We start from the raw sequence: 16,693 nt of genomic DNA on the forward strand, positions 1-16,693 counted from the left end.
GGCACTTGTATGATGTCGGACACATGCATAATAGCAGGCACCTGTGTGGTGGTAGGTACCTGTGTGATGGCAGAACCTGTGATGGCAGGAACCTGTGTGATGATAGCAGGTGCCTGTGTGATGGCATGCACCTGTGTGGTGGCAGGCACCTGTGTGGTGACATACACCTCTGTGATAGCATATACCTGTCTGGTGGCATGCACCTGTGTGGTGGCATGCACCTGTGTGGTGGCAGAACCTGTGTGGTGGCAGAACCTGTGTGGTGGCATGCACCTGTATGATTGGCGGACACATGCATAATGGCTGGCACCTGTGTGATGGCTTGCACCTGTGTGGTGGCAGAACCTGTGTGATGATGGCATGCACCTGTGTGGTGACATACACCTCTGTGATAGCATATACCTGTGTGGTGGCATGCACCTGTGTGGTGGCAGGCACCTGTGTGGTGGTAGGTACCTGTGTGATGGCAGAACCTGTGATGGCAGGAACCTGTGTGATGATAGCAGGCACCTGTGTGGTGGCATGCACCTGTGTGGTGGCAGGCACCTGTGTGGTGGCAGGCACCTGTGTGGTGGCAGAACCTGTGTGGTGGCAGAACCTGTGTGATGGCATGCACCTGTGTGGTGGCATGCACCTGTGTGATGGCATGCACCTGTGTGGTGGCATGCACCTGTGTGATGGCATGCACCTGTGTGGTGGCATGTATCCCACTTGAGAGGCTGAAGCAGTAGGATTACCAGTTGTCTGAGCTTGGGTGGAAACAGCAGCACGTACCTGAGCCACACTTCCTGCTTTAAGAGCCTCTGCCACCAATGAGAGGGCACGGCCTGCTTTCACCTTCATTCCCCTCTCCTCCTGGGGAGCTTTTGCCCCACAGTGAGTTGAGACTCCAGGGATCAGACCTGTCTTCTCTGCCTGCCAGCGCCCCGACGCCCGGAAACCCAGCAGCTGCTCCTTACTTAGCGGAGCCTGGGCTGTGAGCAGAGGGCAGGGGGCGCCCTTGTCTCTGCTTTCTTCTGCCAGGACTGGCATTTCCTTCCTGCCTGGGGGAGGAGAGGGAATTCCTGAAATGCCAGTTGGTTGTCTTTTGTTGCTGTTTTGTTTTCAGTGGTTTTTTTTTGTTTGTTTGTTTGTGCTTTGCTTTTTGTCCTTTGAGGGTGCATGGGATCAGCTCTGGGTCTGGTGCACACTGGGCAAGCACTCTACCACCCAGCCACAGCCCCAGTTACTCATAGGGTTTCCATAGGATAGTCTGCAAACTTTAGCGGGTTTGTTTGCTTTTTTTTTTTTTTTTTTTTTAAATTAAATAACCAGTTGTTCATGTTGGGAGAGTGGGGAGGGTGGAGGGGTGAGGGAGTGGATGGGTGGGTGGGTGGTTGCGGGAGCTCCTTGTGTCACCCATCCAGAAGCTGAGCTCTGGTACAGATGTAAGGAATAGTGTGCTAGGCGACAGCGCTGTACAGAGACCTCCAGAACTAGGTCAAACTGTGTGAGTGTAGTTGCAGAAGACTATGACTCAGTGGCCGTCCTCTAATTCTCTGTGCACAATGTTTAGAAAATCAAGCCATTGTTTTGTTTTGTCTTTCTTTCTTTTTTTCATTTTCTTTTTTATTTTATTTGGGGGGCGGGTTTCGAGACAGGGTCGGTCTCTCTGTGTTAGCCTTGGCTGTCCTGCACTCGCTTTGTGGACCAGGCTGACCTTGAACTCACAGTGATCCCCTTCCTCTGCCTCCCCAGTGCTAGGATTAAAGGCGTGCACCACACCCTACAGAATCAAGCCATTCTTACCTGATTTGCCTTATGTGCCGTGTGGGCAGACTGGCTGGAATTCCAGTGTGCCTCCCAGCTTGTATTTCTTTCTTACTGACTGGTTTTCCCTTCCACTGTAATGACCCTGCTTCTCTGGGGTGGGTTTTTGACCAATCAATTAGAAACTGGAGGAGGCAGCATCTCGGGCTGCAGATGAGGAGAAGAAACGTCTGCAGACTCAAGTAGAGCTCCAGACCAGGTTCAGCACGGAGCTGGAGCGGGAGAAGCTGGTAAGACTCAGGGAGGCATGGCAGCCACCTCATTCTCATCTTCCATAATGAGACCTCTGGGCTCCAGTTGCTGTCGTGGCCGTGCTGAGGTCCAGGTTGCTTTGTGGAGTTAGCTGGTTACATGTCACTGTGCCGAGCCTAGTGCTGCTTAGAGGGGAGACTGCTGATTGTGTTGAGGAAGGCAGATGTGACTGCCCAGCTGCCCCTCCTCCCTGCCCTGTCTTCCTAGCACTCGTGTGACTGTGATTGGTATTTGCGTCCTGCATAGAGGTCATTCTGTGAGCTTGTAGGGCTTTCATGAGGAGGGCACAGTGAGCCAATGTTAGTGACACAGGTCATAAACTGCAGAGAAGTGTACCAACTCATGTGACAGTATGTGTGGCAGGGGAGTGGGGATGGTACCCTGTGCCTCACCCATGGCTAAGTAAACACTCTACCAGTAAACTGTAGCCCAGCCTTGTCTGGGATCAAATCCTCCTCAATCCAGAGGGGAAAGCCACACACTTGTTAGGTGTACTGGTGCCCTGGAGGGGGGTTGGGGGGGCAGAAGGAGGTAGAGGCAGTGGGACCTGCAGCCCATCATAGGCTGCTCTGCCTGGGCAAAGGCTCGTTCTTTCTTACGATTTCGTAAAGATTTTTGGCTTTAAAATAGAAAAGAATTTCAAGAGAAATTACACTTAAAAAAAAAAAAAAAGATTTATTTATTTATTTATTTTGAATATAGTGTTCTGCCTACACACCAGTAGAGGGGCACCAGGTCTCATTATAGATGGCTGTGAGCCACCATGTGGTTGCTGAGACTCGAACTCAGGACCTTTGGAAGAGCAGGCATTGCTCTTAACCTCTGAGCCATCTCTCCAGCCCCCACTTTTTTTTTTTTTTTTTCTTGACTTGAATGAAAACATAGAGGAGGGATAGAACACCTACAGGTCAGGAATGCAGCGTTGGGTTGCAAGTTTATTTTCTTGGCCTCCTAGTGCCGGTGTGCAGGATGTGTTCTCATTCTCTCCATCTTTAGCTCAAGTGTAGAGGTGAGGGGTGGCGGTGGGGTGGGGGGAGCCTCGGCCTGGGGAAGAAGTCACCCAGTTTATGAGCAAGACCACGCCCCTCTTCCCCCTCCAGATCAGGCAGCAGATGGAGGAGCAGGTTGCCCAGAAGTCCTCCGAACTGGAGCAGTATCTGCAGCGAGTCCGGGAGCTGGAAGACATGTACCTAAAGCTGCAGGAAGCCCTGGAGGACGAGAGGCAGGCCCGGCAGGACGAGGAGACTGTGCGCAAGCTTCAGGCCAGGTGAGGTCGCTCTGCAGCCCTTGCCTGCCTGCCTGCCCGCCCGCCCGCCTGGCATGTTGTCTCTCCTGGAAGAGCACGGACCTTAGGCTGGCTGGGGTGTTTCTTCTGATCCTGAGAGCAGTCTGGTGGTGGCTGTGCGTGTTTGCTGGGGTGCCCTTCATCCTGTTCTGTTCCAGGATGTCTATCAGCCAGACCAGCTTTGGTGGAAACCTGGCTCTGACCTGAGTGGCCTTGGCTGCAGAGGCAGGGCTGCCTTGGGCCAGGCTGCAGCAGAGGTTTTCTGGATAAGGAGGGGATATGCACTCCCTGTTTGGTGGTATGAGATTGACACCATTTCTTCAATAGCTATTACTTTTTAAAAAATTTATTATAATTTTTTTTTTTTTTTTTTGAGATAGGGTTTCTCTTTGTGGCCTCGGCTATCCTGGACTCGTGTTGTAGACCAGGCTGGCCTCAAACTCACAGGGATCTACCTGCCTCTGCCTCCCAAGTGCTGGGATTAAAGGCGTGTGCCACCATCACCCAGCAATAGCTATTACTTGTAACTCAAGTTTTAAAAGTTTTGAAGCCAGATTCTTCCCACTTGCGAACTTTTAAAATCAGGTTTGCAAATTAGGATACTCATATTCTCAGAGAAAAATTTTGCCTTAGGTCTTTGGGACATCAGGGAGGACAAAGTAAAGTGAGGACTTCAGGGGGATGAGGAACCGTCCTGGTTTGACCCGTTGTCCCATTTACTTCTTCATGATGCCTTGTGGGAAGCAGCACAGATGGACTGTGAGCTGTCACCCTGCCCCATGTTAGGGAACAGTTAGGAGATGAGCTGGTAGAAGTTTGTTTGCTTGTTTTTGAGACAGGGTTTCTCTGTGTAGCCTTGGCTGTCCTGGAACTTGCTCTGTAGACCAGGCTGGCCTCGAACTCATAGAGATCCACCTGCCTCTGCCTCCCTAGTGCTGGGATTAAAGGCGTGCGCCACCACACCTGGCAGGAGTTTGTTTTTTAATGTATAATTCTGAAGATTTTTCTGAAAGGAAATTCAGAAGAAAACTTTTAACATTTTATTGGAAAGTCCTGGAAGCTAAGCTATGATCTATTTCGTTATAGGTTTAGATTTGAACAACGCATGGTAGTGCATGCCTACAATTCCAGCACTCAGGAGACAGAGGCAGGAGAATTATTGCAAATTTGAGGGCACCTGATATATATATCTCCCATCTCAGAAGTCCAGCCTGCCAACCACTGTTTGGGTCTGTCTTGTGTCTGCATCCCCAGCAAGGGCAGTAATCAGCACACATGCTGAGGTGGTAAGTGCCCACATGATTATTGCCTCCCCCCCCCCTTTTTTTTTAGGACAGGGATTTTCTGTGTAGCCTTGGCTCTCCTGGAACTCATTCTGTAGACCAGGCTGGCCTCAAACTCAGAAGTCTGTCCACTTCTGCCTCCTGAGTGCTGGGATTAAAGGCGTGTGCCACCGCCACTCCCTGGTTTATTAGTACTATTTTTGAAAGTCTTATATATCCTTGGCTGTCCTCAGGCTTGCTGTGTGGCTGACGATGGCCTCAAACTCCTGAACATCATGCCTCCACCTCCTGAGTGCTGGGTTACAGACGTGTACCACAGCTGTTACTGGCAATCAAACCCAAAGCTTTGTACAAGCTGTCCCATGAGCTACACCCCAGGGTCGTGTTGTACCTGATGAGGTAGTGGTAGGCCAAGAAAATATCAGAAAAACAAGTAGAGTGGCCGCAGACGGCTCAGTGGCTAAGAACTCTCTCTCTCTCTCTCTCTCTCTCTCTTTTTTTTTTTTTGGTTTTTCAAGACAAGGTTTCTCTATGTAGCCCTGGCTGTCCTGGACTCACTTTTGTAGACAAGGCTGGCCTTGAACTCACAGTGATCCACCTGCCTCTGCCTCCTGAGTGCTGGGATTAAAGGCGTGCGCCACCACGCCTGGCTCAGTGGCTAAGAACTCTGGCTGCTTGTGTGGAGTGTCAAGGGTCAAGTCCCAGCACTCGCATGGCTGCTTGCAACTGATGTTCCTCTTGCCTTTAGTCTCCTGAGCGCCTAGACTGACAGGCGTGCTCCTGCACTTGGCTGACTCCTTTCTCTATATTTGAGGGTGCCTAGGCGCAGAAAGAACGGAAGTGCTCACGTCTTTGGCCAGAGTCTTAATTTGCAAACCACAGAAACCACCGTGGATGAGGGAAGGCAAGAAGGAGATTTGTGGGAACATTTTTCAGATTCTTCAGTAGTTCTCCCGTTCCTTGGAGGGCAGGTGGTCAGGCCTTGAACAGTGGCAGGAACCAAGGTGCTGGGTGTCGGCTCTGCCTGCCACCAGAAAGAGAAGTTCTCCATCGGCAGCTGCTTTGCCAAGCTCAGTCCTCATCCCACCACGTTCCGCTGCCAAGTGCAGGAGGCAGGTTCTGGGAGGTGGCGTCCACCTCCCACAAGCCCCCCTACTGTGCTTCTCCTCCAGCTGCATGAAGGCAGCCTAGCCCCCTGACAGCCTGCTCCCCCTCTCTAGTTCAGCACCATTGAGAAAACGCGGAGACCCTCACAGCCTCATCACTGGTTCTCCCCGGAAGGACACGTCACAGAGCCATGATGAATAGCTGTGAGTGGGGAACGCGCACCAGGCCTGTCTGCGTTCCTGGGCTCAGTGGTGGGCACTGTATTCTGGGAGACTTCTGAGGTGCCCAAGTGTGTCTCTAGCGGGGGTGGGGAGGCTACTCAGAGTCTGGAAGGCCTGGTGTGGTCCTTGCCTCTTGCTCTGCTGCTGCTGTAGAGAGCAGGTGCTACAGGTGGCAGTGGCTGCCCTGCACATGACTTGACTCTGTGCTCTTCCTTGTTAGACTTTTGTCTTGACCAGTGCTGGCATCCGACCATGCGCCTGCATCCTGCGCACAGCTTTGGGCTGTGCGTGGGTTTACTTACTTAAACACAAATGCAGCTGGCTAATCCAAGCCAGTCTGTTGTTGCGGCTAACACTTTGGCATCACACACCTGTGTTGATGTGACCTTGTTGCTGTGCACTTGCGGACACATTGCTTCATCTGTGACGAGTTCTTCCCAGATTGTTGGTAATAGCTCTTTATTAGATGAAGAAATGTTTTACTGTTGTGGCAGCCAGGCAGGTTGCAGAGCGTGGCCCCACCACCTGGCAGGCAGATGACGTAATCTCTGGGCCTCACTTCTTCATCACCAGTGTGACTGCTAATGGCACTTGCGGGCACTCCGTGAAACGGTGGAGAGAACACACGCGGCTCAGTTCTTGGCATACCCATGGTGTTGCCTAAATGCTAGTTTTCTTTTACCTTCACAGAGGATACTTAGAGCTGGGCATGTGAGCTGCTCGCCAGCTTTGTGACAGACACCCCTTTGCCTCCCAGTCTCCTTCTAAGATGGGAGGCATTAGATGACTGAGAAAAATGTCCTCTCTGACACGCTTACCCATCTGGTCTGGGTCTGGGTCCCCAGCAGGACGTGACCCCCAGCACCCTCTGCGTTACAGGTTGTTGGAAGAGGAATCTTCGAAAAGGGCAGAACTGGAGAAGTGGCATGTGGCACAGCAGCAGGCCATTCAGACTACGGAGGCCGAGAAGCAGGCGCTGGAACAGCAGCGGGTCGTGAAGGAGCAGGCTCTGCAGGAGGCCATGGCACAGCTGGCACAGCTGGAGCTGGAGCGGAAGCAGGCGCTGGAGCAGTATGAGGTGGTACCTGTCACTGGCTCCTTAGACACACCGACCGGCTGGGGTGGGGGTGGGGCTCTACACCCAGCCTTGCAGGAATCAGTGTAAACCAACCCCAGAATCTTGCTTAGCACAGAGAAGAGGATTTTTTTTTATTATTATGTCTACAGTGCTCTGCTTGCATGTACTCCTGCAAGCCAGAAGAGGGCACCCTATCACATTACAGATGGTTGTGAGCCACCAGGTGGTTGCTGGGAATTGAACTCAGGACCTTTGGAAGAGCAGGCGGCACTCCTAACCACTGAGCCATCTCTCCAGCCCGATGATTTATTTATTTATTTATTTTTTTAAACAGAGGATGAGGTGTCTGTCACTCAGGGACCATAGAGGAGTGTAAGAGGGGACCTTTACACGGTTACTTGCTGTGACAGAGGGTCCCCACCAAGCTGTGGAATGAACCCCGAAAACACAGGGGTGGGCAGGTGTAGGCAGTAGCCACTGTCCCCCCCCCCCCAGGTAGAGGACCCAGGGGAAGTCACACCTGTAGAAGGTCACTTGCTCCCAAAGGGGCACCTGAGATATGAGGCCAGAGGAAGAAGTCACTCAGAAGCCATCTCTTGAGCACCAGTGTCTTAGTTACCGTTCTGTTGCTATGACAAACTACTGTGACCAAGGCAACTTGTGACAGTGTTATAATTGGACTCACGGTTGCAGTGGGTTTGAGTCCATGACGGGGCAGGGAAGGCACAGAGGCAGGAAGGGCTAAGAACGCACATCTTCCTCTGAAAGTACAAGGCGGAGAACCCGTGGAATGGCATGAGTCTTTTGTCCATCCCCAGTGACACACCTCTTCCAGCAAGGTCTCTCTCCTAGTCCTTTCCAAATAGCTCTACCAACTGGGAACCAAGCATTCAAACATGAGAGCCAGGCGTGGGCGCGCACACCTTTAATCCCAGCACTCGTGAGGCAGAGGCAGGCGGATCGCTTTGAGTTCGAGGCCAGCCTGGTCTACAAAACGAGTCCAGGACGGCCAAGGCTACAGAGAGACCCTGTCTCGAAAAACCAAAAAGAAACATGAGTTGAGCGGGGCCATTTTTATTCAAACCACCATGACCATAGCTGTCTGCAGTGAGTGTCAGCAGGGAGAGAGCCCCTTCCTTCGGGGCCTGTGACTATTGAAGCTACGACTGGCAGCTATTGTGAGAGAGCTGATGCAGCAACAAGGTAGGCTGGGCAAGGGCAGGCTTGGGACAGAGAGGCAGACAGAGGACACAAAGGGGCCCACTGTCACGTGCATGTGAGGTGAGGAGAGCTTTGGCCTCCAGCCCTGCTTCCTCCACTTTGGACAGAGCTTAGCTCTCTGAGCCTGAGGTTTTGCTGATGTGTACTGGAGTGATGTGCGCTTCCCCTCCTTAGTGTGACTCTGGCCATTAATGAGGGAAAGCGCAGGTACATAGTAGGTGCCAATCTATGCTACTTGGATCTTAACCTGCCACTGTTGTCCTAGGGAGTTAAAAAGAAGCTAGAGATGGCAACAAACACGACCAAGAGCTGGAAAGACAAAGTGGCCCATCACGAAGGATTAATACGATTGATAGAACCAGGTAATTTTTTAAAAAATCAAATTATCAATTTTAACTTATTTTCTGTTATACTTATGTGATTGAATTGTATTTAAAAACCCAAACCACAACAACTTTAAAAAAAAAAAGATTTATTTATCTATATGAATGCTCTTTTTACATGTATGCCTGCATTAGAACCCATTACAGATGGTTGTGAGCCACCGTGTGGTTGCTGGGAATTAAACTTGGGACCTCTGGAAGAGCAGCCAGTGCTCTTACCACTGAGCCATCTCTCCAGCCCAACAACTTTCTTAGGGGCACAAAGCACTTGCTTCTAAGCCGGGCGTGGTGGCGCACGCCTTTAATCCCAGCACTTGGGAGGCAGAGGCAGGTGGATCGCTGTGAGTTCGAGGCCAGCCTGGTCTACAAAGTGAGTCTAGGACAGCCAAGGCTATACAGAGAAACCTTGTCTCGAAAAACCAAAAAAAAAAAAAAAAAAAAAAAAAAAAAAAAAAAAAAGCACTTGCTTCTATACTTAGCAAACCTAAAACCAGGGGTGGGACATGTGCCTGTACTGCCAGCACTTGGGATCTGAAGTGGGTGCTCATCTTTGAGGTGGCTGACGTCTGAGTGCAGGTCCAGAGCCCTCACCAGTACCCGGACAGGGAAACCTCCACTCACCATCCTAGGGCTCCTACAGGAGACAAGAGCAGAGTCACCCTGAAGCTACGCTGCTTCCTGTGAGCTCCTGACAGCTTGTCCTCCTTAGCGATCCCAAGTCACCTCCCTGCATACAATGTGCAGCTCTTTTGGCTGGTGGCCCTTTTTGGGTATCCTCAGAGAAGTAAAGTGGGACAGTCGTTTTGTGCCCCCAGGACGGCAGGCATGCTGCTTTCCTGCACTGAGAGCGTGCTTGTTGCTTAGGTTCGAAGAACCCTCACCTGATCACCAACTGGGGACCCGCAGCCTTCACCCAGGCGGAGCTTGAGGAGAGAGAGAAGAGCTGGAAAGAGAAGAAGACCACAGAGTGACAGCCCTCCCAGTGGCCACCCCAGTCAGTCACAGTCAAGAGCTTCCTGCCTGGGACAAGGACACTGGCTTTGCTGCTTCTGGTCTTCCCTCAGCGCTCCAGCGGGGCCCGTGTGCTAAGGAGGCCATATTTACCTTCTAGCGTGTCTTATGTCTCAGCTTTCCTGGGCGTGAATGTAGGCACAGGGGTGGCTGGGGCCACCTTCACAGTCACCTTCTGCAGCCTTCGCAGCCTCTCGTCTCAGCCCTTCTTTGGATGGGAGGTCACCTCCTCAGGCAGCATATTCCCTCCGCTGATTGGCTCGTAGGCTTGTCTTTCCGCGTCAGGTGACGTGGCAAGCCTTCATTTGTTGGTGCCATCAGGCACCGCCCTTGTAGATGTGATCTGGCTGGTGAGGTTTTCCAGCTTCAGCTAAGATACTTCTTTGCCTAACCGGCATGCACTTGGCGTGCTTCATTTGTATTGCCTCTCCCTTCGCTTCAAAGCAAAGCATACCCTGGCTCAGTGTCTCACTCTAGTTCTTTGGATGGTCTATCCCTACCCCCTAGTCCATGTGTGCAAGTGTTGTAGAGGGGCTAACTGGAGCTCGATGGTGATTGCATAATTTGGGAGGTTACGTGGCCCAGTGGGAAGCTGGCAAGCTGGCGGGACGTGGGCTGGTTCCGTGTGAAGTGTCACAGGATAATGACAGGCCACGGGGCTTTCACTAGGACTGTGCCTCTCCTTTTCCCTCCTCCTCGGGTGACCCAGGTCATGGTTTCTCTGCTTCTGGCTTTAGAGTATTGAGGAAGGTTTTCAGCTGAAATCTGAACTGGGACTGAGAAGTGTTTATGAAAGCGAGCCTTCCCACGCTAGCTGGAACCTGTGAGTAGCAGTGACTCCATGGACAGCCATGGACAGCGCTTTACACTGTAAACAGGAAGGTGCTGTGCATGTTACAGAAAAGGTGGAATTCAGCAGCAGAGCAGAGCGCCTGCGCCAACCTCAGCAGGAGGAGGCTGTTCCAGACCCGGTCGAGTCTAGCGATCTCAGTGCTCCTGGCATCTACATAAGGACCAGGTAGCACCCCATAAATCTCTACCTTTTATGACTGGAAAACGTTTGCCAATGGAAGTCTCATACATTTCTCTTAATATTTTGGGCTGCTTGCCGGGCGGTGGTGGCACATGCTTTTAATCCCAGCCCTTGGGAGGCAGAGGCAGGCGGATTGCTGTGAGTTCGAGGTCAGCCTGATCTACAAAGAGATTCCGGGACAGTCAAAGGCTACACAGAGAAACCCTGTCTCGGAAAAAAACAGAAACAAAAACAAAACAAAACAAAAGATTTTTGGCTGCTTAATAAAAATGTAGTTTTATTTAATGTTTATAGTTGCCTTCATAAAGTTTAGATTTGTACACAAAACATCAGTGTATCATGAACCTTCTTTGCTTAGTAGCTAGCTTGGGTGTAGGTTTCTGCCTGGCCATTCACTCTCTACTGTTTGCTTATGGCTGCTGCTGGGCTGTGAGACCAGGGCCTCCTCTGTGGCTTGATGGTGTCTCCTAGGGGATGTGTCCCCAGTGAGAATGAGGAAACTGCAAGAAGGTACTGACTGCTGGGAAGTCTCGGGATGGAAGCAGTGGGCCTGAGAGTCCTGGGGAGACTGGAATAAAGGGGCAGCCATGTTCTGGCTGGCAGCCCATTCCTCCGTAAACCAGCCAGAAGCATGGCCCTCGGCTGCAGAGGCCCTCCTTGCCTGGCCTGCCGGCCTGATGCTCCCGCCCTCCTTGCCGCCGAGCAGTGCTGTACCAGCTGTGCAGATGGTGTTTGCTACCTGTTGCCACACCGGCTTCAGCAGCACAGTGCCTGGGAAGTGAGCGGTCCTCTAGTCAGACATGAGGAAGACAGTGCAGACGTGAGCTGTGTGGCTCCCACGTGGGCCGAGGCTTTGATGCACGTGGGTCTCTCCTGATATGTAAGATGGCTTCAGCTAAGTGCCTACAGACCCCTCGCCTCTGCAGTAACTACAGGAAACTTCAGGAGTGCCCATCTGTGTGTCCATTGTAATCAGCCCTTTCCTCCAACTAGAGACAAGATTATCTGCAGGAATTATGAATGAAAAACAGTTGAAAATCTGAGAATGAACAAAATATTTATAATTTTCAAGCATTCTTGTCTATTGTACAATGTAATATGCTCAAGTTTCTTAATTTTTTTGCTAATTTTTCTAAGATATTAAAATGTTTTCTATGGGATTTTCTTGTTTTTTTTTTTTTTAATTTTTTAATTTTTTAGTACAATGAACTCTATAAGAAAATTAAGCATACCAGGACATTTAAACTGGTTTAATAAAATGGTGAAGTGTGTGTGTGTGTGTGAGATACAGTCATACGGACATGGTTTAGGGATACTCCTGAAAAAACTGGGTTTGGGGTTTAAGTATCATATTTGATACTTGAGTCACAAATGTGGGAAACCTTGGCGGATGTGTCAGCTCAGGGCCTGCGACCTCTGATGCCTTTTACTCATGTCTCTGTTTTCTTGAGTTTTTCTTTTACTAGAATAGACACTGGTTTTCTGCTTGGGTTTACATGGTCACCAACATTAAAACTCTTACTGTGCATGAAGCAGACCCTTGTTCTAGCGCGACTGTATTGGCCAGCTGGTCTTCCTTGTGGAGGATGGCAGGGAGGGGTGGGTGTTGGTAAAACTGTTCCTCTTTCTCTATTGCAGTGGTCCTCAAGTAAGGACATTTGTTCCCCAGGGGACACTTGGCAGTGTCTGGAGACATTTGCGGTTTTCTTAACTGGAAGGAGTGTTGCTGGCTACAGCGCATGCCTCACATCACCCCAGCTCGCAGGGAGTGATGATAATTCCTGTTACGCCTCACTGACCCCATCTGAGGCTTCTGTGTCATTGGTCTTGGGTAGTGGGCACATTTGTGGTGGACATGAAATCCCAGCCCTAGTCTAGACTTAATTCTCCCTTTCCAGTTTCTATCACGGCAGTGCAGCCCATGGTCTGTCAGGGCCGGGCACCCACAGGAATGTGGGCTTTTCTCTTTGTTTATGTCTGCCTCTTCCACAGCAGCTGAGAGGGGTGGAGAGATTGTAGGAGTGGGCAAAGGAGAGCTCTGTCCAGAGTCCTCACTCTGCCAGATCCCACCTCCCCATTTGAAGGCTCATTCACCCCATTTCTCCCCACCCCCACCCCAGCAACCTAAGCTGGGTCTCTCAAAATGGCGTCCCTGGGCTTCATTTTCTGTGTTTCTGCTTGTCTGCTGTCAGCCAGGAGCATCCCAGGGACAGTGTCCATCTCAGGCTTGTATCAGACCTGCCGCCACCTGCTGCCACCAGCCGCCACCTGCCGCCACCAGCCGCCACCTGCCACCACCTGCCGCCACCTGCTGCGAAAGCCAGTGTTTTGTTCCTATGGGAGAGCATCTGGGCGAACGCAAACTAGACTTCACCCCAGAGGGCCAAGGCCTGCAGCCCTGGCTCCCCTGAGCTGGAAGCTGATGACAAGTCAGTGAAAGGTCTTTTCCCAGAATGTTCGTGCTTGCCTCCCACCCCTGCAGCTGGCACTCAGGGTACTTAGCTGGGAAGGAGTCTGGGCCTCTGTCACATAGGGTCTGGGTTTAGTTGTGATTCTGAGGCTAGTTAGGAAATGGAAGGACATGAGAAGAGAGACAGCTTCCCCCCCAAATCCCGCTTCAACAAACACCTAGTTCTGAGCGCCACTGAACTCTACTGAGGCTGTCTGCAGTAGGACTGCACCCCTCTTTCTGAGAGACCCCTCCCATGAGATTAGCGTGACATGGAAAGCTGCCTCCAGTGCACCCTCTGGGCCACCGATGTTTTCTGTCTACAGGGGGCACCTCCAGCTGCACACACACTGTGCCTACAGAAGGTCTCCTCAAGGACAAATTTCACTAGAAAAGGGGTTGCACCAGCTCATGCCCCCCTCAATACCTGAACCTACTTGCAGAGCCCCTGTACCTGTGGATAGCTGGCATGGAGGCGTGTGTGTCTTCCCTCACCTGAATGTGAGCCGCCTTGAATGTCTTCTCCTTCTGTTTAAACAGTAAACTCATTCATGTCACTTGACTTGAAGTTTACTTTTTGAGACTTAATTATTCTTTTCAATTTCACACATTTATAGTGTATCTTGATTATACCCATCCCAGCCCCCCACCCTGTATTTCCCACAGGTGCCCCAGCCCCTCCTCTTCTGCTTGCTTTGATCTCATGTTGGTTTACAGCTGTGGGGAGTTCCTGAGCTCAGTTGTCCCACCTGGTCCAGAAAGCAGCATTCCACAGCACTGCTCGCTCCCATCCTCAACTCCTGCATCCCCTCTTCCACGACAACGACGTTCCATGGGCCATGGGATGGGTTTGGTACAGATGCTCCATTCAAGCCTGGTCACTCGACAGCCACTTACTCTCAGCACTGACCAGTTACGTGTCTCCACATTAGCTGCTGCCCACTGCAGAGATGCTTCTCTGACCAGGGTTGAGAACAGCGCCTGTCTGTGGAGTCGATGGCTGGCACAGCTGCACTGAGTTGAAAAGTGACGTGCTCACGTGGCTGTGGCACGCTCCAGTCAGCACAGTGTGTTGGGCTGGCTGGTGGGCAGCGTCTTTTCTGCACGTCCCCCCCCCCCAAGGCTCTAAGGGCAGCCTTGGGCTGCTGGTGACAGTTCCAATTCACTGTGGCACCTAAAAGGGTTAAACTTGGGTTCTCAGAATGACAGGGCACAGATGGTGTCCCCAGTGTGTCACTGTGGAGCACAGGGTAGCCGTTTGCCCCTCAAAGGCTGGTGGTGACACTCCCCACACCTAACATGCTGTTATTGGGGAAGTCGTGAGGAGAGGGGCTTTCCATCCAAGCTAGGCCAGGCCATGTTGTGGGGATTTCTGCTACTTGTCTAACAGGTGGCTGTAGTAGGTTGCTCATGCAAAGCTTCTGGAGAATTGAGGAAGTATCTTAGATATTTTTTATGTCCCCCACAGGCAGGTGTGCAATGTCTGAGGTATCCAGAGAGGAGCGAATCAAAGAGCCCCAGAAGCACCTAGTTTCTGCCATGCCATTAGCCCACCTCTCAGCCCTGAAGCAAGGGGCTATCAAGAGGGTCTGGGGGTTGGAACTGCCATGCCCCGGCAAGTCCGCACCTCTGCTCCCACACCTTGTGACTTCTTGGGGGGCCACTGTAGCTTTGTCTTCCATGGGCTGACCCCTGGTACTCTGAGGGGCACACCTGATGTTATCTCAGCAGCTGTGTCCCAAGGTACCCAGGACCAGGCTGAGAAGCACCAACAGGTGAGCCAGAAGTAGGCAGCTTCCTCAGAACAGCATAGAAATGCTTGGTCCTCAGATGGTGCTTTCCTGGGCCCAGTCTGAGCTTGAGTAGACTGCAGTGCTGGCTTACACCTTAGCTTTGGCTGTGGGAACAGCATCTACCCCATCCTGCCCCAATGTTAGAGACATGTCTCTCCTTTCTAAAGAAAGCCCAGCCTAGCGTCTAGTCTCCATTTTTCCCAGGAATCTATATGAAAGCAGATACTAGAGAGTGGAAAACTCCCCACATGCCTTTGGGGGACTTTCCAGACTCTGATGGGCAGGGTTATTCGAACCATTTCTCCTAACAAACAACTTCTGTAGCGTTTTACATTTACAGGGCGCTGTGACACCCAGTGTGGGGAACAGGAAAACACCTTTCTGGGAGTCAGCAAGGACTTAGGAGGGAGGTTTGTTCTAACTGGGATCTCAGTGTTGCGCCTGTGCTTCTGAGCCCGGCCGCCAGGTGGCAGCCGTGCACCGTGCCCGCGGGTTAAGACTGCGGTGCCAGTGATCTGCTGCCCCATGGTCCTGTCAGTGTGGACAGACCCTACTCTGAGCGCTGCTGGGAGCCAGACCCCGCCTAATTTCATCGTGTCTTCTCAACTCGGAGGGTTGATGTGATTTACCTATTTCACAGATGTAAAAAGTTGCGCTCAGGAAGGGTAGGCAATCACCCCAAGGAGAGACAGGCTCTGGGGACCAGAGAGCCCAAATCAGGGGTTCTCTCTGCCTGAGCGTCCCCATTCCCCCTACAATGGGGGCGGGATCTAAGGCATGGTGTGGGGGTCTTATGGCCTTCCTGTCCTGGAGGCTCCTAGCACTTTCCTTTGGGAGCTGAGGAGGCCCTGCCTTGTCTCCTTGGCCCAGTGCTGTCACCATAGCCCTCCTTTACAATGCCTTCTGGGAGCAAGCCAGCAAGCTTGGAGTTTTGGCTGGAGGCGCCTTGGGGATGGGGGAGGGTGGAGGGTGGAGGGTTAGCAGCCAGAGAGAGGGGCCTGTTTCCTGACTCCCTGACCCCGGCTGTCTCTGTGGAGGCCCAAAACCCAGCAAGGTCATCTAGGGCGAAATTCCAGCCGGAGCCCCCTGAGCAATGACTTCAGTTTTCTCGATAAGGCTGAAAAAGGGACACCAAGTGTCCACCCCACACCCCGTCTCTGTCAGCACCTCCGCTCCAGTGAGGCCTCTGTGGTAGACAGCCTGCCGGGGGAGAAGAGACAAAGATAGACTGGGGACAGATAAGGACAGAGACAGCCACGGACACATGGAGCGTAGAGGTGAAGATGGGGCAGTCGCCTGTGGGGAACCCCAGAGGTCAACACTGGTCCCTGTCTCCCCTCGCTAAGAGCTGGCTGACTATCAGGGCAGCAACAGAGAGACTTGCGGGGGTGTGGGGGGGTATGGCAGGGACATAGGCGGTGCTGCCAGCTTTAACGCAGCTTTATACACCTGGACCTGGGTCCCAGTGTGTGTGACTCTGAGTGTGAGTGTGTGTGACTCCCAGGGTGGTGGTGGAGTGGGCAGAGTGTTATCTTTGAGGTTCCTGGAGGCCCCAGCAGAGGCTGAGGGAGTTAAGAGCTGGGCTGAGGGAGGGAACCACGGCCGCTGCTCTCCTGGCCTTCTGAGGTCACCTGGCCTCACAGTATCCCAGGCATGGCCTGTAAGAGGATATTTACACCCAACACTGTCTATTTGGCTTGGCAAGTTGGTGGAGGCTGAAAAGTCACAGCTGGCCTGTGGGCTCCTGGGTCACCATGTGCAGTTGAGT

At 52.0% G+C, this 16,693-nt stretch overlaps 1 protein-coding gene across 2 annotated transcripts in view; it reads left to right on the forward strand.

Annotated features, from left to right (window-relative positions):
* Swap70 (switching B cell complex subunit SWAP70) overlaps positions 1–9,963 on the forward strand; it is a 64,486-nt gene extending 54,523 nt beyond the window's left edge. For both annotated transcript variants that reach the window (XM_051149216.1, XM_051149217.1), the window contains 5 exons: positions 1,932–2,039; positions 3,162–3,328; positions 6,837–7,035; positions 8,522–8,618; positions 9,504–9,963. In XM_051149216.1, the coding sequence (XP_051005173.1) occupies positions 1,932–2,039; positions 3,162–3,328; positions 6,837–7,035; positions 8,522–8,618; positions 9,504–9,610 (678 nt within the window). In that variant the 3' untranslated portion in view covers positions 9,611–9,963. The remainder of the gene's footprint in view (positions 1–1,931; positions 2,040–3,161; positions 3,329–6,836; positions 7,036–8,521; positions 8,619–9,503) is intronic.
* Positions 9,964–16,693: the final 6,730 nt, after the last annotated feature.

The sequence above is a fragment of the Acomys russatus genome, chromosome 7 (genome assembly GCF_903995435.1).
Source record: "Acomys russatus chromosome 7, mAcoRus1.1, whole genome shotgun sequence".
NCBI classification, from domain to species: Eukaryota; Metazoa; Chordata; class Mammalia; order Rodentia; family Muridae; genus Acomys; species Acomys russatus.